Source organism: Drosophila miranda (assembly GCF_003369915.1).
Source record: "Drosophila miranda strain MSH22 chromosome Y unlocalized genomic scaffold, D.miranda_PacBio2.1 Contig_Y1_pilon, whole genome shotgun sequence".
NCBI classification, from domain to species: Eukaryota; Metazoa; Arthropoda; class Insecta; order Diptera; family Drosophilidae; genus Drosophila; species Drosophila miranda.
The window spans coordinates 43,706,704-43,731,137 of NW_022881603.1; the positions used below are offsets into that span (position 1 = coordinate 43,706,704).

The following is a 24,434-nucleotide window of genomic DNA, read 5'->3' on the forward strand; positions in this document are numbered from 1 at the left end:
TCCTCCCGTCCTCCGAGGTAGCCATCTCATCCAAGTCGAGCATCTCTAGCCTCGTCTGCTGGGTGAGTGCTCGCGCCTCCGCCTTGCCTCCTAGGACAGTGCCTATGTCCTCGCGAAGCAGCTGCGCGGTCTCCTTCGAGGCGTCTTTGAGCTCCAATAGAAGAGCACCTTTGGCTGTTCGCTTCACTCTGCTCACACTCTCGCCGACCTTCTTCATCTTCTCGCTCTGGTTGCGGGTGACGAGGTTAAGGATCTCCGCGTAAGTCATTTTCCCTTTTGGCTCGATGATAATAACATCCGGACGGGGCCTTGGCTTCCGGGCGTGCGCTCTGCTCTTCACCTTCTCCCATTCACCTTCGGTAGGTGCAGCTGATTCGGGCTTCCTTGCCGGTTGTTCGCGGGGCTGCAACGTGGGATGGCCACTCATATTGTTTCTCCGCTTCGGCGAGCTCCTCGTCGGCTTGTCCAGCTTCCTTTTCGGCGCATCGTGTTGAGGTGAGCACTGCGTCTCCTGATCACGCCGCTCCACCCTCTCCTTCCTCTGAAACTTTGCGTCAAAGCTGTGCAGCGCGGACTTTTGCATCCTCACCACGTTCTGCGCCAACTCTTTCATCTCCTTGTTGAGATAACGGGCGTCCCTCAGCATCTTCGACAATTCCGTCGACTTTTCTACCAGCGAAGCCAGGATCGACCGCAGATCTCCGTCGGCCTTTGGTCCTGTACCGCTTTTGTCTGTGGAAGCACTGCTGAAGTCAAAGGGATTGACAGGGACTTCTGCTTGTGCAGACACAGTCAGTGCTGGCAGCACTCTAAGGGGCGCCTTAAGTGGAGTTCCGGTACCAAGGCTTAGCTGGGCCGGCTTCTCAACTGCCTGCTCCCTGGGCCAAATGCCTCGGGGCGTCTGCCACTGTGGTGGGGAACGCTGCAGGCTAGTTCTCCTCTCAAAGACCCGCTTTTCCTCCTCCTCCATTCTTCCTGTTTGTAACTGCCAAATACTCGATTTTGAAATTAGAAATTTAAAATTTAAAATTTAAAATTTGGGCCCCGCGCGATTTTCCGGTTGGCGCTCAACTTTCAAACTGGTTGGCCCTATCTGGCAACCCTATGACTGTCCTACGCTGTCCGGCAACTCCGTGCTGTAAGCACCTCTGCTCGATCAGCTGATCCGTGAATATAAATCGAGGCAAGTGAAGCGATTTGAGTGAAAGTTGTTTTTATTTTTCCTACCACCAACACGATGGATAGAGAAATGCGGCAAAACCAACGATCACCCCCCCCTGGCCTATCTGCTCGTCTGCGTTTGCCCCTGCAACCAACTGGGAAGTCTCCGCCGCCAGCCACCATGCGCAGTGAGTACGGGACGCTGAAAGCCTGACTTGCACCGTCTTCTGTTTTGATTCCAGGCGTGATACGGATTTTGTTTGTAGAAAACTCGGAGCTCGCTTGCAAACACGACCGCACTTGGAAACTCAAACTCAAGTGTGTAATCAAATTAATTGCAGAGCAAACAGATTCAGACAGAAACAAAATTAAACGGCTTGTAAACACTTTGAAGTTCTGCCAGCTACCCCAACCCAAGCCGCAAGAAGAAATTGTTCACATTTTCTATTCTGGATTCTGATGGATTGATGAATACAAGTTCGTGTGTGTGTGTGTGTGTGTGTGTGTGGTTGCCGGGGGGGGACCTGAAAATCCATCAAACTTTTAGCTCTAGCCCACGTTTTGTTTTGAGGTCCGTGCTTGTCACTTTATCTAGACTTATCTGGTGACACCATTGCGTATCAGTAACGTTGAATGCCTGAAAGCTGGAAAGGTCCTAGTAAAGCTACTTTAGAAAGTAGTCCAGTCCATGTTGTATTTTGGAGCTACTTAAAATCTAACCTAACCTCGCAAATAACGGTTGACACTTTCGGCGTGTCTGATAAAAACCTCTCATTGACGGACACATTGAGAAAAGGGAATGAAAAGACCCGATCAAATCTGTTTTTGCTCAACTCGCTCTTCGCTCAAGCAAAGACCGATTTCTTCACTTCTCTTTTGTTCCTGTTTTTCACTGAGCATCTTGTCGCGAGTAAACGAACAAAGTGTCTTTTGCGTATGTATGCGTGCTTGTACGTGTGATGCTTATGGCAACGATCAATTTTTGTGAATTCTATACGGTTTGACTATTGGAGCTTAAAATGAATCGTGAAAAGCAAAACGAAAATGTTCGTTTGCCAATTTTGCAAATAAATATACATATTACAATACAATAGCCCAAAAGATGCGGAAAACATGAATAAATAAACATATACACGAAAAAAAAAACTAAAAACACTTTACTCAGACACTTTTTTGGTTCTGCTCATCTAAAGACACTTTTTCTGTGAGCGCTTGACCAAAGTGTCTCTCTAAGTTGTTATTGTGAGACACGATCGTGTGTCGGGCTCAACCGAAAACACGAAACACATAACACAAGCGAAAAGACAAAAAGTGTTCTGCTCAGTGAGAGACCGTGTCTGCGTGGTCTTTTTCTGTTTTGTCAGTGACGAGACAGCAAAGGGAAAAAGTGTTGACCGTTGTTTGCGAGCAATGCTAAAATGTTAGGGAGGAACCTTGAAAGCTCCAAATTAGATCAATGGCCCACGCATGGCACTGCGCAGGCCTCCGTGCGCTCAACTACTCATTTCTGTGGTCAACTGCAGCTCCGCTCCGAGCTAACTCATCGCATTAGCACATCACACACAGCGGGGTAAAAGGGGCTATTTGGACTATCTCGTGTTGCCCAATCCTGCAGCCTGGGCCCAACGTAGGCAGCACTTTTATTTTGGTTGATTACCTTTTTTTGCACCATCACCGCACACAGAAGTCAAAAGTCAGGCGCTGCTGCTGACAAAGCCTTGATATGTAATTTGAGAGCTCATGCCATTCGGAATAAACTTTGTTAAGAGGAAAAATTGGGGAAAATTGACCAGAACTAAGTTTGGATATGGAGCGAATTTAGATCAGATCGTGAACAGCCCGAGAACAGAATATACGACGAGTATGCATTCAGACTTGGCGATGATTATGGCGACATTTTTCCGGCAAGCCTTGTTTTAAATATACATTTTTAAAACCAACGAGGGGGAACGTTGTGAGTTGCTGCGGACACCGCAACTCTACGGTTATACCCGATACTAAGTCAGTATGGCTCTCCTCCGGCAGACGCCGCTAATATTAAACGACACGACAAAGAGTGCGTGCGAGAGTCACAGAAAATCAGTCTGAGCGTGACGTCGGGCGCTGCGTAGCCACTGCAAATTGATTTGTTCCTATTGGCTATAAAAATAATCTCTGATCTGATCCAGATTCAGCAATCTGATAGATATGGTCATTATCTATGATTCTGCGTTTTTAGTTTTCTCGAATGTGCAATATTGTGGATGCAACAGATTTTCGTCCTTTGTGGGGGCGGAAGGGGGTGGGGCGAAATTTTGAGAAACACGTTTTATAGTACGATCTAACAGGAGTGCGGATACCAAATTTGGTTACTCTAGCCTTAATAGTCTCTGAGATTTTTGAATATACCCAGATTTTCGTCCTTTGCGGGGGCGGAAGGGGGTGTGGTGAAATTTTGAAACAAACTCGTCTCGGTCCGATATATTAGGAGTGTGGATACCAAATTTGGTTGCTCTAGCTTTTGTAGTCTCTGAGATCTAGGCGCTAATGTTTTACTCTAAGCAAAGCCGCCTATGCTACGTGTGTGTTAGAGAGAGACAGGGCGAGAAAAAATGAAATTGTTTTCTTGATGCTGGCTATAATAATAATACGATCCAATTCAGATTCCGCAGTCTTAAAGATATGGTCATTCTCTACGATTCTGCGTTTTTGGTTTTCTCATATCTTTAAAATTGTGGATGCCACAGATTTTCGTCCTTTGTGGGGGCGGAAGTGGGCGGGGCGAAGTTTTGAAATATTTTTGTAGCAGTGACATATCACAGAAGACTGGATCCAAAACATCGTTGCTCTAGCTCTTATAGTCTTTGAGCACTAGGCGCTGCAGGGGGCGGACAGATGGACGGACGGACAGACAGACAGGGCTCAATCGACTCGGCTATTGATGCTGATCAAGAATATATATACTTTATGGGGTCGGAAACGATTCCTTCTGGACGTTACACACATCCACTTTTACCACAAATCTGATATACCCCAATACACATTTTGAGTATCGGGTATAAAAAGCCTAATTTCTATGCAAACTCGGACGAATTTTTTTGTAATTGTCCTTCTTATAACAGCTCTGCTTAACCTGGAAAACATAAGACTCAAAGACTATAAGAGCTAGAGCAACGATGTTTTGGATCCAGACTTCTGTGATATGTCACTGCTACAAAAATATTTCAAAACTTCGCCCCGCCCACTTCCGCCCCCACAAAGGACGAAAATCTGTGGCATCCACATTTTTAAAGATACGATAAAACCAAAAACACTGAATCGTAGAGGATGACTATATGTTCTAGAGTGTAAAATCTCAACCAGATCGAATAATTATTATAGCCAGAATCAAGAAAACAATTTCATTCTTTCTCGCTCTGTCTCTCTCTAACACACAGGTTTCATGGTCGGCTTTGCCAATTGCAAAATATGAGTTCAAGGATCTCAGAACCTATAAGAGCCAGAGCAACCAAATTTGGTATCCACACTCCTGTGATATCGGACCTTGACCGTTTCGTGTCCAAATTTCGCCACACCCACTTCCGCCCCCGCAAAGGACGAAAATCTGGGGCATCCACAAATCTCAGAGACTATTAAGGCTAGAGTAACCAAATTTGGTATCCGCACTTCTGTTAGATCTCACTATAAAACGTATATCTCAGAATTTCGCCCCAACCCCTTCCGCCCCCACAAAGGACGAAAACCTGTTGCATCCACAATATTGCAGATTCAAAAAAAAAAATAAAAACGCAGAATCATAGATAATGACCATATCTATCAGACTGCTGAATCTGGATCAGATCGGATCATTTTTATACCCAAAAGGAACAAATCAATTTGCACTGGCTACGCAATGCCCGACGTCACGCTCAGACTGATTTTCTGTCTCTCTCGCACGCACTCTTTGTCGTGTCGTTTAATATTAGCGGCGTCTGCCGGAGGAGAGCCATACTGACTAAGTATCGGGTATAACTGTAGAGTTGCGGTGTCCGCAGCAACTCACAACGTTCCCCCTCGTTGGTTTTAAAAATGTATATTTAAAACAAGGCTTGCCGGAAAAATGTCGCCATAATCATCGCCAAGCACTGAATGCATACTCGTCGTATATTCTGTTCTCGGGCTGTTCACGATCTGATCTAAGGTTAAGCAGAGCTGTTATAAGAAGGACAATTACAGAAAAATTCGTCCGAGTTTGCATAGAAATTATCCCGTTCGAGATTCGGCAGAGAGACTCCCGTTATGGCAACTCTCCAACTTAGCAAAATTCCCAAGCCAAAACCTTCCAAATTCAAGTTCAAATCATGTGAAAAAAAAAAGCCAACGGTCGAATACTGGGCGGGCTGTGGTTACAGCCTGAAGGTCATCCCTTTTCGACAAACCCTCTCACCATCCCAGTGCTTTTTATACCCGATACTCAAAATGAGTATTTGGGTATATTAGATTTGTGGTAAAAGTGGATGTGTGTAACGTCCAGAAGGAATCGTTTCCGACCCCATAAAGTATATATATTCTTGATCAGCATCAATAGCCGAGTCGATTGAGCCCTGTCTGTCTGTCCGTCCGTCCGTCTGTCCGTCCCCTTCAGCGCCTAGTGCTCAAAGACTATAAGAGCTAGAGCAACGATGTTTTGGATCCAGACTTCTGTGATATGTCACTGCTACAAACATAATTCAAAACTTCGCCCCGCCCACTTCCGCCCCCACAAAGGACGAAAATCTGTGGCATCCACAATTTTAAAGATATGAGAAAACCAAAACCGTAGATTTGTAGAGAATGACCATATCTTTAAGACTGCGGAATCTGAATTGGATCGTATTATTATTATAGCCAGCATCAAGAAAACAATTTCATTTTTTCTCGCCCTGTCTCTCTCTAACACACACGTAGCATAGGCGGCTTTGCTTAGAGTAAAACATTAGCGCCTAGATCTCAGAGACTACAAAAGCTAGAGCAACCAAATTTGGTATCCACACTCCTAATATATCGGACCGAGACGAGTTTGTTTCAAATTTTCGCCACACCCCCTTCCGCCCCCGCAAAGGACGAAAATCTGGGGATATTCAAAAATCTCAGAGACTATTAAGGCTAGAGTAACCAAATTTGGTATCCGCACTCCTGTTAGATTTCACTATAAAACGTATATCTCAAAATTTCGCCCCACCCCCTTCCGCCCACACAAAGGACGAAAATCTGTTGCATCCACAATATTGCACATTCGAGAAAACTAAAAACGCAGAATCATAGATAATGACCATTTCTATCAGATTGCTGAATCTGGATCAGATCAGATCATTTTAATAGCCAATAGGAACAAATCAATTTGCAGTGGCTACGCAGCGCCCGACGTCACGCTCAGACTGATTTTCTGTCTCTCTCGCACGCACTCTTTGTCGTGTCGTTTAATATTAGCGGCGTCTGCCGGAGGAGAGCCATACTGACTTAGTATCGGGTATAACTGTAGAGTTGGGGTCTCCGCAGCAACTCACAACGTTCCCCCTCGTTTATGTTTCCATTGCTGTTGGACGAGCAGTGGGGTAAGTCATTCGTTGACCTGATGTTGTTGGGACTGCCACTGTCCCTTGCATGCTTTCACTGATTTGCTACTTTGTCCTTTTAATTATGTAGCCGGACATAAAAAGTTGGACCTTGTGCCTTTCTCCTCTGCCAGCGACAAATAGTTCATAAATATTCAAACGCCTTTGCCCTAATCATGCATTATTCTGGAGCAATGGGAGGATGGTGGGATGGGAGCTGGGGGATGGGGGATGACTATCCCGCCTGTTCAACTTGTTGACAGCTTAAGCCTCTTCCAGATTGCTTCTCGTATGTCCAGGCGGATCAGTGCGAGGCCACCAACGGCACCTACTATCTACGCACCTGCTACAATTCCACCGTGGCCGAGGAAAATAACATAACGACCCTGGCCCTGCATGCTCTGAAGCGTCCACCAGCCGAGGAATACTTTAAGTGGGTCCCCTAACAGGATTTCTCTCTTCCTTGTTTTAAAGTGATTTCCCTTGGATTTTGCAGCAATTTTGTGCTAGGTCTGTCGTCCGGCATCGAGGAGACGGGCAGCATTAAGCCCTCTTTAGCGGGCTGCCTCTTCATGGCCTGGGTAATTGTGTTCCTTTGCCTGTGCAAGGGTGTGCAGTCCTCCGGAAAGGTTGTATACTTCACCGCTCTCTTTCCGTATGTCGTTCTGGTCATACTGTTTGTGAGGGGTGTAACCCTTCCCGGAGCCAGTACTGGCATACTATTCTATCTGACACCCGACTGGAAGCAGCTGGCCAATGCTCAGGTAGGTATTGATCCATAGCACGGACTTACATGACCTTCATTGTCTCCTGTTCTCAGGTGTGGGGCGATGCGGCGGTGCAGATATTCTTTGCCCTCAGTCCCTCCTGGGGTGGACTGATTACCCTCTCCTCCTACAACAAGTTCTCCAACAATTGCTACAAGTAAGTAAACCATTTCATTACTAAAGCATGAAGAGGAATATTCAATCCCGCCAGGGACTCCATGATCGTGGCTTTCTGCAATATTGCCACGTCGTTCTTTGCTGGGCTGGTAATCTTCTCTATCATTGGCTTTCTGGCTCACGAGCTGGATGTGGATGTGGGAAAAGTGGTGGACCAGGGTGCTGGGCTGGCATTCATTGTCTATCCGGAGGTCGTGACCCGACTGCCAATCTCCCCGGTGTGGTCGGTACTCTTCTTTGTAATGCTTTTGCCCCTGGGCCTGGACTCGCAGTTCGCTTTGATGGAAACCGTGACAACGGCGATTTTGGACAAGTTTCCCAACCTGCGTCACTCCAAGATTTGGGTGGTACTGTCGGTTGCTATATTTGGGTATATCGGCGGGCTCGGCTTCACCACCAACGTGAGTATCAAACTGGTCGACTATGACCTCAAGGATCTAATATTTTTGATTTTATTGGTTTTTAGAGCGGGATGTATTGGCTTCAGCTGATGGACAAATATGCAGCCAATTGGTCTGTCCTACTCATTGCCATCTCGGAGTGCATTCTTATCTCCTGGGTGTACGGATCACAGCGTTTCCTCAACGACATTCAGGGCATGATTGGCAAGAGGTCCTGGTTGTGGAACACTTTCTGGGGCATCATGTGGCGCTACATAACCCCAGCCACTCTTTTGGTGAGCTTCTATTAGCGTTCGGTCTGCGAAACGTTATTGAGCTTTGTTCCGATTTCAGTTTATCCTGTTCTTCAATTGGGTCGAATACAAGCCGGCCAAGTATGGGCACTACGTCTATCCATTGTGGGCTGACACTGTGGGCTGGATCATCGGACTTCTGCCCGTGTTTATTGTGTTCCTGGTAGGTTTTCAGCAGATCTGGAAGGCTCCCAAGCACCTCAGCTTCCTGGAGCGTATCAAGTTTCTTCTTAAGCCCACCGTCGAATGGGGACCGGCAGGCAGACCCTGCGTCAACCTGCATGCCGAACGTTATCAGACCCAGAACTACGATGGTGTGACCAATGCACAGATCCTGGTCCATGGCGGCCCCTCCGATGTGCTGGCATACGAGGATGCGGAAGCTACTGCCAATGGCAGTGGCAGTGGAAATAACACCCAAAACGGCTACTGCGACGAGGCCATGCAACTCTGAGAGCGGGTGAAGGCATCCTCGTCGACGGTGGTGACCGTTGATGTGGATGTGGATGTTGATGTTCTGCCACTGGCAACGGTTGGCAAGCTGCCAAGACCAAGCATCTTGAAGTCCTCAGCGAAATACAGCAGCATTCAACAGGCGGTAGATGAGAATGGCAGGCACAGGGGCCAGACTCAGACCAGTTCCAGCAAGAAGCCGCTCATCGTAAAAGATACGGAAAAAAAGGAGAGCAATCAAAAAGGTGAACAAAATTTGGCTAGCACTACCAAGGTTCTGTCTACTGGCACCATGAGCAGCGGACGTGAATGCATCACCATGTCCACATTCGCAGGGGCTGGTAAGAAAGACTCAAAGAAAGTAAATCAGCCGACACTTGGAGCTGTTGGGTCGGTCAAAGCGTCCATAACATCTGGTGGACCTCCCTTGAAGCCCATGGCTTCTACTGTTGCATCTCCCACATCTCCACCTGGAAATGTCTGTCCTGCTGTACCTCAAGTCAGGGCATCACCGACAGCAGCTATATACTCTGAAGGGGACGGAGCTCGAAACAAACCGTCTTCATCAGTAGCGGTGGGTGCTTTCTCAGTCTCAGGAAGGACACAATCAACTCTTGGTACCCCAGAGATAGCTAAACTCAAAACAACTAAAACAACTCCTGCTGTTATTGTATCAGAGGACAAGCCTAAAGCAGGGCCAACTATAAATCCCACTGGAACGAAGCCAACTGCATCTTTGACAGCGGCTAAGCCAAACACTACAGCTTCATCGACAGTAAACGTTAGTGCGGCCAGTACCACAACAGTCAATGCCAAAATAAATGCAAATGCAGCTTCAAACGATCAGAAGACGCAAGCTGCCGGTATAACTGTGACGACAATTACACAGACAGCTGTTTGTGTTGCCAATGAGAGAGCGGATCCATCGCCAATTTCTGCCAAAGGAAACAACAACAACTTTAGCGAGTACAGCAGCTGCATCATCAAAACCCCAAACAGTAAGGGCTATACCAGCGTGTAGTATACCAGGCGCCACAACACCAGCAACATTTGCAGCCCCAAAAGCAACAGTGGCAGCTACTCTTACAGAATCAAATCCTGCAGTAAAAGCTCCTGCCAAGAGCACTGCTACCAAGGGATTATCTTCAAAGCCGACTGCAGGTGCAACAACAGCCACGCCAAAAACAGCACCTCCTTCTTCATCAGTAACTGCCAAGCTACCCGCGGTCTCGGCGACCGACCCAAGGGAACTATCATCTGTCAAACAATCGGACATAGCTCTAAAAACAACGTGCAGCCGTGCTGCTTCCGATATTGCCCCACAAGCTAAAAACAAAGTCAAAACCACGAAACCAGGCACTGCGAAGCCAATGGCTACAAGTCCTACGAAGTCGACAGTCAAGCCAACAAAGCCAGTATCCGGATTGAATCCGGATGAGCTGCGATTGAAAAATTCTACAATTGCCTTTGCTTTGACCCTTACACTGTCAATTGGTCCCAGTGCTTTCTGTACAATGATGTTCAAAGTGTGGGCAAAGCATGGAATATGGCGCCAATTTCCCAATTTTATCGCTGATACGATATTGGCAGCATTGTCTGATGCAATTGCAGTAATTTTATCTAAAATTTTCCAATCAGCTGCAACACTCTGAAGAAAAGAGCAAAGATTGAGGCTTGTGTGCCTCTCACCGAACGCTTCACAAGCTAGCATATGCGAAGATAGTTCCATATTCGTCTTGTCTATGAAGTGTGCGGTTACAGCTATGTAACTCTCATTGGTGAGCGATGTCCATCCATCAGTTGTGAGACAAACTCCAGATGCAGATGCTATCTTCTCTTTCACATTGGCAATTACCTCACTGTGTATATTTGGAAGTAGCACATTAGACAGCGTTTTACGTGTGGGCAACTTATATCCAGGGCAATTTGAAACGTCCTCTATCATCTTCTTAAAATCCGGCTCCTCCACGATCCGGAGAGCATGATGGCCTTTGGAAATCATTCGCACTAACTGTTTGTCTAATTGCTCACTTTTACGCGCTGTCGGTGGCTTCTGAACAAATGCAGTTATTTCTTGCTGCGATGTTATGGCGGCAGAATAACTGGCTTCAGTACTTCCTTGTCGTTCAATTTCATCGAGAGAAGCTGGGTGTTTCAACTTCAAATGCCGTGTTAAATTGCTCTGTGAACCTCCGGCTATACTCAAATCCGACTTGCAGTACTTGCACTTTGCCTTTTTGTCATCATCCATAAAGCACTAAATTTACGTTTAAGCGACATTTCAAAACAGTTTAAATTTCTTTTCAACTTTCTTGCCAGAGTCCGCCACAACAAAATGTGAAAAGAGCTGCCATACCAACTCAAAAATAGCGAACAAAACGAAATGAGCAAAACAAAAAGAGCTGCCATACCAGCTCAAACATAGCGAACATGAGGAACAAAAACGAACGAAAACGAACGATGAACAAAAAAGAACGACAGATGAACAAAAAAGAACGATGAACAAAAAAGAACGAACGGAAAAGAACGATGAACAAAAAAGAACGATGAACGAAAAAGAACGAATAAGATGAACTTATTCAGTTCGTTCACTTCCATGAATAGTTCATTTTTGTTCGTTCGTTCATGAACGACCCAACACTAGTGCATACCTAATAAAGATATAATAGCATGGAGCGGAGATGGATGTGGATGTGGGTGTGGATTTGGATTTGGAAAGACTTGATTGCCATTACGAACAAGCTAACGTAGAATTTAGTAGACTAGATGAGGGAGATGACATGAGAATGTCCTGTAGTTTGTTTATATGGAGGTACATACATATGTACTTTCAGTACACCCTGCAGTACGGGACATTAATGACTCAGCTGCTGACACGTCGATGACCGCGTCACTACCCGCGATGACATAGTCGATGACCGGCCATACTCTGATTTGATGACATTACATGATGACATTTTTACCTAAATATCATGCACTTAATAAGTGATGATTTTTCACGAAAAATCATGCATTTAATATAAAAAGTAATACATTGTAATTGTTTATTTTTCCAATTATTTTTATTTATTATTATTCATTATTGTCTGCTTTGTATTTTTTTTCTCTTGAGGTCTTCTGAAAATGACTATTCTTAATGTTGTGAATAGCCTTCCGAATCACTTTTTCTGCTGGCTCGTCGGGTATTTTCATCTTCACCGCCGCTGAAATAATTTTTTTATTTACCACGCGTACAACACATATTATTAATTATTTAAAAACTGCACTTACCTGATAATAATAATAATCACAGATTACTTATTTTCACTTATTAAAACTCCGTGTGACGATTGCAAAGAACAAAGCAAAAGAGTTCTGTCGACGCAGGCGCAAAGAAGACGAAAAGATAAAACGAAGTTCTCTGCTACTGCGCCCGGTCGGCAGAACCGAATTACGTTCGGCACGCGCGGAAAAGAAAGAAACAAAAGAGAAAACAAAGGGTTCGATTTGGCTGGCGTCAACGCCTCGATGACATTGTAGATGACATTCGTCATCGCTCACTGCTGGTACTGCAGGGCATCCATACAAATATGTATATGAGTGTGCGAATTTGCAACCCAATTTGATAATGAAATCAAACGAAATTAATAGCAATGTGCAAAAGCAAACGTTTAAAGTTTTTAAAGAAAAACAATATATATAAGAATATACAAATAAAGTAAAAATAAGAAAGCATTTCTTTGTTTGTGTTGTTTTATACCACAAATATTTTTAAAAATATTTTGGAAAGATCGATCAGACGGAGTAGAAAGGGTAACTTTGTATTTTATATACATGTATGCACATTGTACATACATATACTCGTATGTATCTCATAATCTCTGTAAATGTATATCTAACTATACCATTGTTGTGTATTCATGTTTGAAATGTAATTTATTAGTTGCCCAATTTAACGGCAAAGAAACGATATATGTATTAAATAAAATATACAAAATAAATAAAAAAATATATACACATATACATAGATATATATTTATATACATATATGAATATTATATAAACATTTGCAAGTGTTTATATGTGTCTGCCTCTGCAGCTATTTATGGACAAAATTTTACGTTACGTTACATTTGTTTTATATATGTACTATCCATTCTATAATCGTAACAGACATTTTTTTGTATTAATAATACATATGTATATCATTTAAAAGTCAGCAATTTATTTGAGTGTGTCTATCAATGTATAATTATATTGATTAAAATACCTCTACCCGAAAAATCCGAAAAAAATGTGTGATAAATAATTTGAACAAGCTCAACATAGTTTTCGATTTTACTATGTCAACACATTTTAGTCGTAAGTCATGGAAACAGGAATATTAAAGTAAACATTTTTGTTACTTGGATCCTTTGTTGTTGTTGTTGTTGTTGTTGTTGTTGTTGTTTTGTTAGCGCAGTAGCAACAGTAGTTTGTTGCATGCTTGTTAATTGACATGGATGTGTACCTGTGACAAAGCCCAAGATTAAAATCTAAACCAAAACCAAGCGCGAATAGAATTATTAACAATAATATATATATGAGTATACATATACTGAAATGCATAATGGCTGTCAAAAAATATGAAAAGGCAATTATGTATATTGTAAATAATATATTACATAATTAAAAAGATAATATCGAAAATCAAAAGCAATTTGCTCAAATCTTAAAAAGAAGAAAGAAAAACCATTATTTTTCATTATGAGTAGAAAAAAAATGTGCTACTTCTCAAAACAGAGTATATTCATATTTATACCAATTTTTTGGCCTATCAAGAGAATAGATATTGAATAGAATAGATATTGAAATGCATGTAACATGATGGCGTTCCGAGTACAAGTAAATTCGAAATATTCATATCGATATCGACGTACCCACAGAAAAACGTGTAACATTTGTAACATCCCACCCGCTCAATGTACAATGTCTTGAAAGGGTCTTGAAAATGTGCATCGTTAAAGCTAATATACACATACATATGTATCCTATATTTTGCTGTTTCGGTAATTAAATATATATTATATATGTTATACGATGTTTAAAGTGTAAGCAAAAATACATACATACACTCCAATAATGCCAAACCAAAACGAAAAATATAATTTATAATGAAAATTAATAAAAATTAATGGGTTTTAACAAAAAGAAAAACTATTAATGGGTCAAGGCGCACAAGCAGAAGGCTGTAAAAACAAAATACATATGTACAAGCTGTGTCCTTGAGGCGCGGGGCAAAGAATGCAAAAACAAAATACACGCAACTCGAGCCTCGAGCCTCGCTGGTAAAAGTTTTTTTTTCTGTTGCTTGAATGCTCCCAAACTCAACCTGTCGTGACGCTGTGAGTCACAAGTACCGGTGAATGACATTGCCGATTAAAGATTTTGCAAATTCGAATTATCGGCAGGAAATCTACTAGATTGGGTCTACAACCTTGTTTTGTCTGTAATTTGTTAGGACAAGTTGGCATGAGCGCTGGAGTTCCCAGCAGAGTAGGGAAAATTCCGGAAGGACCCTTTTAACTCTGTTAAAAGCGAAATAGTCCTAATCCAGTTGCCTGAGACAGTAGGAGAGAAGGCCTGTGCTACAAGTTACAACTTACAAGCTACAATCAGCTCAAAATAAGTGCAAAATCCGGCGACAAAACGGCGGCGAGATTTCAAGAGCTGGAAAGTCCTAGAGGAACACTCCTTCTCAGACCACAGGTATGTCGAGGCGATACCATCCCTCGAGAGCCACAAACTGTTGACTATATTTATCCAAATATATAGCGCAACCTTGGCGGAGCTACTCCCCTCTAAATCACCAATATACCCAGACACACAACAGGTTCACGGAAGCATGAATCAAGGCTAGGCATGAAACAAAACCTAGGGTAGTCTGGTGGTCAAAGCAAGTAGATGGCCTACTCAGAAGATGCAGAACTCTTTTTCAACAGAGTTAAAAGTGATAACTAAGAGTAACACTGGTCAGACTACAAAGCTAGTCTACAACTACTTCAGAACTTTCTAGGCTACAAAAGATCCTCTCAAAAGCAGCTCTTTGGTGGGGTATCTCAAAAGAATTGGTGTAACATGGACAAAAGTAGGCTAAAACTGACAGCACCTATAAATACTAACGATTAAAGAACAAGCGAGGGGGAACGTTGTGAGTTGCTGCGGAGACCGCAACTCTACAGTTATACCCGATACTAAGTCAGTATGGCTCTCCTCCGGCAGACGCCGCTAATATTAAACGACACGACAAAGAGTGCGTGCGAGAGAGAAAGAAAATCAGTCTGAGCGTGACGTCGGGCGCTGCGTAGCCAGTGCAAATTGATTTCTTGCTTTTGGCTACAAAAATGATCCGATCTGATCCAGATTCAGCAATCTGATAGATATGGTCATTATCTATGATTTTTTAGTTTTCTCGAATGTGCAATATTGTGGATGCAACAGATTTTCGTCCTTTGTGGGGGCGGAAGGGGGTGGGGCGAAATTCTGAGATATACGTTTTATAGTGAGATCTAACAGAAGTGCGGATACCAAATTTGGTTACTCTAGCCTTAATAGTCTTTGAGATTTGTGGATGCCCCAGATTTTCGTCCTTTGCGGGGGCGGAAGGGGGTGTGGCGAAATTTTGACACGAAACGGTCAAGGTCCGATATCACAGGAGTGTGGATACCAAATTTGGTTGCTCTGGATCTTATAGGTTCTGAGATCCTTGAACTCATATTTTGCAATTGGCAAAACAGACCATGAAACCTGTGTGTTAGAGAGAGACAGAGCGAGAAAGAATGAAATTGTTTTCTTGATTCTGGCCATAATAATTATACGATCTGGTTGAGATTTTACACTCTAGAACATATAGTCATCCTCTACGATTCTCCGTTTTTGGTTTTATCGTATCTTTAAAATTGTGGATGCCACAGATTTTCGTCCTTTGCGGGGGCGGAAGTGGGCGGGGCGAAGTTTTGAAATATTTTTGTAGCAGTGACATATTTTTTTTTTTTTTTTTTTTTTTTTTTTTTTTTTTACATCTTGTGTGGACGTTGACATGCAATGACTGCATCTTTCAAGAGGCGATGCAGTTACTGCACCGTCAAGTGGCCCGTGTGACACCAGCAGAAGGCTGTTACGCGCGGATCCCAGGCAAAACGCAGCCCTCCTCCCGCCCAACCGACCGAGGGGCGCTGCCGCATGACGCGCGGTGCGTAGCCGAACCAAACGCGAACATACAAGAAAGATAGCTATTAGACTAACATTCGAGGAAAATTAGTACTAAACTTACTAAGAAACTAAGCATGCAATCAAAGTACAAATACCACTACAGTTACTAATTAATAGAAAGGTGTGTAAGGATTAATAATTTAATAAGGGGAAGAGAATTAGTGGTGGATATAATATGGTAGAGGGAATTATAATCCGAGCATAAGACCCTAAACGGTTCATGCAAGGAATAATTCGATCTACAAAGTGGAAGGAACAACGGTATAAAATTTCTAGTCAGTCTAATAGGAATCGTGAAGTTTATGCGGCTCAACAGATCAGGGCTGTCTATGTCACCCCTGATCAAGTTGTGCATAAATATCACACCAAGCATTTTTCTACGGTTAACTAAGGATGGGAGGTTTACTAATAGTAGTCTACTAGAGTAAGATGGGAGTCTTACACCCGCATCCCAGTTAAGGCCCCGCAGAGCAAAGAGTAAAAAGTTTTTCTGTACTGATTCTATACGGTCCTGGTGTACTTTGTACTGAGGGCACCATACACAGGAGCCGTATTCTAAGATCGGACGAACAAGCGAGGTATAGAGAGTCTTTGTTATATAGGGGTCGTCAAATTCCTTTGACCACCTCTTTATAAACCCAAGCACGCCCATGGCCTTATTTACCATGGTAGAAATGTGTTCGGAAAACTTTAACTTGGGATCTAACATAACACCCAGATCATCCACCAGGGTAATTCTCTCAAGAGAACCACCAAATAGGGTGTAGGGAGCCAACAAAGGGCTAGAACGATGAAATGTCATAACTTTGCATTTCGAGGCATTAAGGTGTAACAAGTTTGCACAACACCATGACTGAAAGATATTGAGATCGGATTGCAAGCGAGAATGAAATGAAATGTCCTTGTATACATCCGCATACATAAGTACTCGAGAGTATGTTAATACTGAAGGTAAGTCATTAATAAAGAGTGTGAAGAGTAAGGGGCCTAGATGGCTGCCTTGTGGTACTCCCGAAGAAACCTTTACTGGGAAAGAGAGGGAGTTTTTGAAGAGGACTCTTTGAGACCTAGAACAAAGATAGCTAGAAATCCATCTCAGGAGGTTGGGCGGAAACCCTAAAAGGTCAAGCTTATGCGCTAAAAGGGAATGGTTTACAGAGTCGAATGCTTTACTAAAGTCGGTGTAAATAACATCCGTCTGTAAGTTACCTTGAAAGCCTTTAATAATGAAAGAGGTAAACTCTAACAAGTTCGTGGTGGTTGATCGCCGCCTTATAAATCCATGCTGAGTTGGAGATATAAGTGACTTGCAGAGATGTTGCAAGTGCGGAGTTAAAACCTTCTCAAACATTTTAGGAATAGCGGATAACTTTGCTATACCTCTATAATTTTTTGCATCAGACTTGCTACCTTTTTTATGGAGAGGAATTATAAACGATTCCTTCCAGATCGGGGGGAAGCAAGAAGAATCAATGGATAGGGTGAATAGTTTAAGCAAAGGTCCACACAGAGCCTCGGCACAGTACCTGAGTACACAACCTGGAACCCCGTCTGGACCCGGTGAAAACACCGGCTTAACTAGTCGAAGATCATGAAGTAGGGAACATTCATTTAACAAGGGACTGAAAATGCCGTTCGACCTCGGTAAACCGTATGGGTACGGATGACCAGAGTAGCTTTCCTCAGAATAGGTGGTTTGGAAGAATTGGGCAAAAAGATCGGCAATTGCCTGATCATTATTTGCCGACGTATTACAAAATGATAGCGAGGATGGGTGTGCGGACGATCTACGCTTACTGTTTACGAAGCTGTAAAACTGTTTAGGGTCCTGAGAAAAACGTATCCTGCATCGAGATAGGTAGTTCTTATAGCATTGAGCATTAAGAACTGAAAAGTTTGACCGAGCTAATACATAGCGAGAGTGAGAAGTAGGAGAACCCACTTCTTGAAATTTTTTATAAAGTCTTGATTTTAAGTTTTTTAGACTGAATAACTCTTTGGTAAACCAAGGGGGTTTTCCAGATCTAGTCGGACAAGAAAGCGGGACACAAGAATCGAAAAATGTGCCAAGAGCATTGTAAAAAATGTTTGTGCCTTTTATGATATCAGTGCACAAGTACAAAGCGGACCAATCAAAATCCCTAATGAGGTTATTAAGCTTCGCAAACTCGGCTTTACGAAAGCAGCGGACACGTTCGGGCAGCCTACTCGACCGATCCAATACAGTTGGTCCTATATCTAGCGACACCTCGAAAGTAGGGTGGTAGGCGTCTTCAGGTATAGTGAGCGGAAGGGCTCGGGTTAACAACACTATGGTCGGATCCAATACAAAGCACAGATCAAGCAATCGACCCAAGGAATTTTTCACATGGTTGACTTGAGACAGGGATAGGTCAAGCAAGCCGTCAACAAAGTCATGTCGTGACATGGGCACTAGGATACTAGACTCGTTTACCGAAGACCAAACAGTTCCTGGCAAGTTGAAGTCACCAAGAACTATCATACGATCTTTATCAGATAGCGAGGAAGAAACAGCGGTTAAAGCGGACAAGTGCTGCTCATAAATTGAAATATCCGAAGAAGGTGGGATATACGAGCAAGTAATGAATATAGCGAAAGCGGGAAGAATCAGTTTTACACACAGGAATTCCAGTTCCTGTTGAACTTGGACTGTGAAGTGTTCCGACGTGAAGTAAGAGTCCACTGCAATTAGAACCCCCCTGCCCGTCGAGACGAACGGTCCTTTCTAAAAGTTGTGTACCGACCTGCCAAAACCTCGGAACTAAGAATGTCCGGCTTTAACCAGGTTTCAGTAAACACAATAACGTGGGAAGCAAATGCAACACTATCCCGGAAAAGAATGCTGAGCTTACTACGCAAGCCTCTTACATTCTGATAGGTTACTAAAAGAGAAGTTAGTTTTTTGGAAAGGTGGAAGCAAGACGGGAAGTTGAGGAAGAGGAAGTTGAGGTTGAGGTTGAGGGTGGCACACTGGAAAGGTTTGGAAGGGATATGGGGGGCCTATTCTTCTTCTTAGCCTTAAACTTCTTCACCACCAAATGCTCCGGCCAAAATTTGGCGGAGCAAATGGTGTCAAATTGAGTTGGGGAGATGCTTATCTTAAACGAGGCTATCTCCCTGGCATAAGAGAAGTTAAATTTCTCCACCTTTAAACCCACGGCTTTTATTTTGCTTTGAATAAAAGCAATTACATCATTTGATGTGAGGTCAGGGGCCAGCCGTGAAACAAAAACTTGTCGTTTTGGTGGGACTCCCACCAGTGGTTTAGTCACCACAGGCCTAGTACCTGTGGTGGCAATATCCGGAGGTCCGGAACGTCTATTTACTGGTGGGATCGGTATAGACGGGACAACTAGCGAACTTGCGGACACCACGGACACGGACGCTGCAGACGTACTTGGCTGCACATTCTCCGAGGCGATGAATTCGGCTACCGAATCTGCGTCGCCTGCAGCTGTCGTTGCCCTTGGAGTGGCAAACGAGATCAACTGCTGCACACTTGGAGTGGTCGGAGTCAGTTTTTCGGCGGCGCACGGCTGAGTGACGGTTGGCAATTGCAGATCCCGCGGAGTGACCTTTTTGCGCCTCGGAGACTCATTCAGCAGTTTTAAACCGCTAAACTGAGCCTCCATGGCTAGGAGCCGATCGTATTGGTTTTTAAAACCAACGGTCAGCTCCTTAAAGCCACTCCGCGTCTGCCTCATGAAAGCCACCATGTCTTTCTCCACCGCACGGCATGCCTCGCAACTGTAATGCAAGCCATTACGTTTGGCTATAGCATCACTCACGAGGCCAGAAAATCCAGCGCATTTTGCGTGCACTACGCTGTTGCAGAGCCAGCAGGGGACATTCGGCTGATCGTGGGTGATCTGCTTCTTACAGCTTTTTTTGGCACAGACCACAGCGTATTCCATTTTATTTTATTATTTATTTATATATATACTATTATTTGCAAAACAAATTGGTATCAGACCAATGTGCCAGACAACGCTCAAAGCGAAATTGGTAAAAAAAGAGAGCAGAGTGGAGAGCGGTTATAGCGAGAGCTACTAAGCAGAGAGCGCTATTGCTCAGAAAGTTTAAAGAGCGAGAGAGAAAGAACAGTTATTGAAGTTGAGGTGATAGCGAGAGAGTGATAAAACAACAAAAGCTACCAGACGAGAGCGGACTGCAATGCAATGTAATGCGTACTCACTCACTGCAACAACACAAACACAAGCACAAGCACAAGCCGACGCCGAAAAATAAAAAGTTAAATAATGTTTTAACACAAATCAAAAGGCATGCACTCGCGTAATAGAATAGGTTTCCAGATTGTTGTCTGGTTAGGAAGTATAATTAGAATTTAGTTAGGAAAACACCGGCTGTTTATTCAAAACAAAAGGAAAAAATGCGGAGCGCAAAACAAAAACACGTCTGATCACTACGAAAGATACGAATTCTGCATCACAGAAGTCTGGATCCAAAACATCGTTGCTCTAGCTCTTATAGTCTTTGAGGACTAGGCGCTGAAGGGGACGGACGGACGGACGGACGGACGGACGGACAGACGGACAGACAGACAGGGCTCAATCGACTCGGCTATTGATGCTGATCAAGAATATATATACTTTATGGGGTCGGAAACGATTCCTTCTGGACGTTACACACATCCACTTTTACCACAAATCGAATATACCCCAATACTCATTTTGAGTATCGGGTATAATTAAAGTGGGGAACCATCTTAATAAAATTCTATGCATACATTTTTGCTGAATGGGCATTTTTTGTCTGGCCAAAATAATAAGTACACTGGTGTTATTTATAAATTTTGAAGGATTAGATAAGGATTTGGTCAAAGGATTGTTGGTTTTTATTGAGTTCTTTCATATTTAAGTACATAAGAGTTGACAAAAAGTCTTTAGATAGGCCGTACTCCTGAAGAAAAGAACAAAAAGAAATGAAAATTCTACGGGAAATTGCGAAAAGTCTTGGACGCTCGGAATTTTTTGTTTAGAATGCTTTAATATCTAAAGTGGTTATTGAAAATCGAGGATGGAAGAAGAAATATTTACATACAACGGACACCCGCATCATCAGTCTTGCAAAAAAGGATCAGTTCATGTCTTCCAAGGCCATATCCGCTCAAATTGGCAAAGAAAAATCAGGTCTGATGGTTCGTCGGAGACTTCAATATATAGACCTAACAGGACGTATAGTCCGAAAAATTCCCTTACTCGGAGTAAAAATTTTGAAGATGATGCAAAAAGTCGTTGAAAATCATTTGGCATGGTCTGGGTCAGATGGGTCTTAGAAGTGGAATAATATATTATTGAGAGATGAAACAAAAATAAATCTTTTTGATAATGACTCCAGAAGATGTATACAACGACCCAAAGGCAAAGAATTCGACTTTGTAGTGGCGCCTGTCCAACCAAAAATATCGGATAACCGTCCCACGGTTTCCCCTTCCCTTAGACATGCACCTTGCACCTTTTTGGCAGTTACGCGCAAGAAAAAATGACATAAGTTAACAGCGGCTACTGTCAAGGTGTGGTGAGAAAAGGGGAATGAGAGAACCAAGGGCTCAAGCGGAAGGAGAGTGGCTTGGGCATGTTCTTTCCAATGTTACTCGCGATCCCAGACGGACGTCTGAGGAAAATACTCAAGTAGTGCAGTGAAAGGAAAAATTCTAACCTCGACCGTAATTACCGCGTGTCCATCGTGGCTAAGACCTAGTCAAAAGATCAGCCGACCATTCCTACGTTTATTAAGCGAAGGCCGAACCCATCGGGTGAGTGAAAATTGTACCCCAACTGCCGGCCAACAGAAAATTAAAGTTCGTTTTTTTCTTAAAACCCTAACCATAGGTTTGGCCGTACGTAATACCGTACGAAATGCCGGTCGTAGTGCCGTAAGCCGTACCCACTACAGTCTCGTCACCTTACCACACATATAAATACCCAGCGTCCCGATCGACTACAGTATGTGTTAGCCGTCTTTGCCCCCAAATCTTCCTTCGGCGTGGCGTCTGCATACATGTGAGCATCACTGTATTTACCGCAGCGTGTACCGGCGTGGGTCCACACACATACAAGCCTTGCTCGGCCTACACCAGTGAAAAACGGTCGATGGGCTTTTATCTACGCGTGCAGTGACATACATATGTTCATATGTATGTGTGAAATTGACTATTCCCTCTTCAGTGACTTTCGTCATTGCTACGTCGCTTACGCCGCCCGCATACGAACAGTAACGCTAAAGGAGAAGACATTTACCGGTGCCGAAATACTGTTTGCGTTGCTGATGAAGTCATTCGGTGTCTCGATCATGATGGCTATGCCCATGCATTTCTTCATATTAGAATAATACTTTGGAACCCCACTATTGTACTGACCCTAGGATTAACATTAAAAGTTAAATTCGTGTGATTCGGTTTGGTTGGCTTATCATAAAGAAATGTGCAGCTAGAAGGAAAGGAACTAAAACTAATACTCGCGCGTATCGCCTATCTACTCTGACACACTGATATTTACAAGTTTTCAGCCACCCTCATCGACCACATGGAAGCGCTTTCATCGTTGGATTTGATCGTAATGTGAGTGATAACCTGTGAACGTCTGCTATATGTGAATTCAAAATTTTACCCAAGTCGAAGCAACATTAAAGATTCCATGCCTCGACCGTAAACTTCCCAGCCGTACTGTAACGCTGACCAATCCAATTGTTCACGTGTTTGTTTTGTTCTGCTCTTTCGCAAGCAATGTAACTTTCTGCAATTCCGAATCTATCGACAACCGAACTTATGATTGGGATTACCCCACAAGCAATTGCTGTGCACTTTAAAGTTGCACCCATCCGTCCCTTGTTTTTGCATTTAAACTGAAAACCATTCGAATATATTTCTATTTGTGTAACCTAATTACCATTATTCCTGAATATACCCTTTATAATTAGTTGACTCTAGTCTAATAAGATCTTTCATCATGATATTTTTATATATATATAATTATCCTTAATTGCAGCTTGTTTGAACATATTATCCTTATTACTTTAGTAGCCTTTATACATATATATCTACCCTCTTAGCGGCCATGAGAGCTTGTAGGAAAATTTAATGAATAAACTGCTTGTAATGAATTCCCGTTAATTGTTGCCGATATTAAGGATCATGTGGCGCCGAGATGACGTAACCTAGCAGAAGTAGAGCGTTTGATTTAGGGATCGCTACCCATTACTCAGCCTATTTGGACCGGTGCGATCAAGGAAGGGTGGGCATACCGAATTGCAATGACACCGCAAGCAACTCCCGCTCGAATTAGTTCCGCTGACTCATCTCCCTACACTGTCATTTCACTGTAAATTTCTTCCGTCTGAACCTTGAACCGCACGCGAAACTTATTTTTATTGTCTTTGCTCCTAATGCTCGAGCTCGTGACGCGATCTCTCCCTACCCCACCCCCACTCTACCCGACTAACCATGAGACCGGCAGCAACGCGTGCATGGATCTCGATAATACCCTCCATCTGCTCATCTACCGTTTCAGATCCTAGCCTCCTGCTTCGTTATCTGTTACAGTATTAGCAATATATATTTATATATATAATAAAATTAAAAGAAAAATAATAATAATTGGCGCCCAACGTGGGGCCCGGCTGTCACAGCCCCAGTAAATGTCCGAAAGACAGTCAACTACACCCGACTGGAAATTCCTTATCCTTCTTGGTTCAGACAACCTTGCTAGCTTCCTCAATATCGGTTGTGAAGGTATAGTGTAGCGAGAGAGACTGTTGAAATCCTGATGTTTTCCATTAAGCTCTTGGTCCAGTCCACTTAAGCTGCATCTGACTTAACCACTGCCGGTATATCGATCGAGTGCAAGTAGATATTCCCTCCTTCGATCGAAATTGGGTTAATTTATGGCGACAAGCTATAACCTATCTCGCGGAGTTGAGAGTATACCCAAGGAAGTTTATGTGCAGTTTTTTCTATTTTCTATCATCCTCCTAACTATAAAGAGTGTCGTCGACTGTCGAAATCCTGAAGCTTTTAGAATAAGCTCTTGGTCCAGTTGATGCAAAGTAAGACCTACTTGGTCCAGTTTTTGTGATAGGATTCAGCCGTTGATAGAAATCAGGTGTATGTATGGCAAAAAGCTATCGCCTGTCTCGCGGTAGAAAGAACCTGTCCGAATCAGTATCTTTGTTTTCTACACGAATTCGTCTCTTAGACAGTGAGATTAGATAGCGAACGAGATTCAGTCTATCTCTTATGTGCATCGAAGCAGAATCATGATCCTTTTATTTAAAAACATTTTGTCATTTCTATTCCTTTGCCTTTATATATAAATTAGTCCGTATTTAGTGTCGTTATTATCTATAAAAGATCGTTGGGTA

The 24,434-nt window shown here is 43.2% G+C and overlaps 1 protein-coding gene and 1 long non-coding RNA gene across 2 annotated transcripts in view; both read left to right on the top strand.

Annotated features, from left to right (window-relative positions):
- Positions 1 to 8,829, top strand: part of LOC117185716 (sodium- and chloride-dependent glycine transporter 1-like) — a 46,812-nt gene extending 37,983 nt beyond the window's left edge. The window contains exons 5-10 of the mRNA XM_033395549.1: positions 6,993 to 7,146; positions 7,210 to 7,477; positions 7,534 to 7,637; positions 7,692 to 8,058; positions 8,124 to 8,333; positions 8,392 to 8,829. Coding sequence (XP_033251440.1) covers positions 6,993 to 7,146; positions 7,210 to 7,477; positions 7,534 to 7,637; positions 7,692 to 8,058; positions 8,124 to 8,333; positions 8,392 to 8,805 — 1,517 coding nt within the window. The 3' untranslated portion in view covers positions 8,806 to 8,829. The remainder of the gene's footprint in view (positions 1 to 6,992; positions 7,147 to 7,209; positions 7,478 to 7,533; positions 7,638 to 7,691; positions 8,059 to 8,123; positions 8,334 to 8,391) is intronic.
- Positions 8,830 to 21,549: 12,720 nt separating this feature from the next.
- LOC117192017 lies at positions 21,550 to 22,028 on the top strand. Its single transcript, XR_004474153.1, has 2 exons — positions 21,550 to 21,831; positions 21,908 to 22,028. It is a non-coding gene; the product is annotated as an uncharacterized LOC117192017 (long non-coding RNA).
- Positions 22,029 to 24,434: the final 2,406 nt, after the last annotated feature.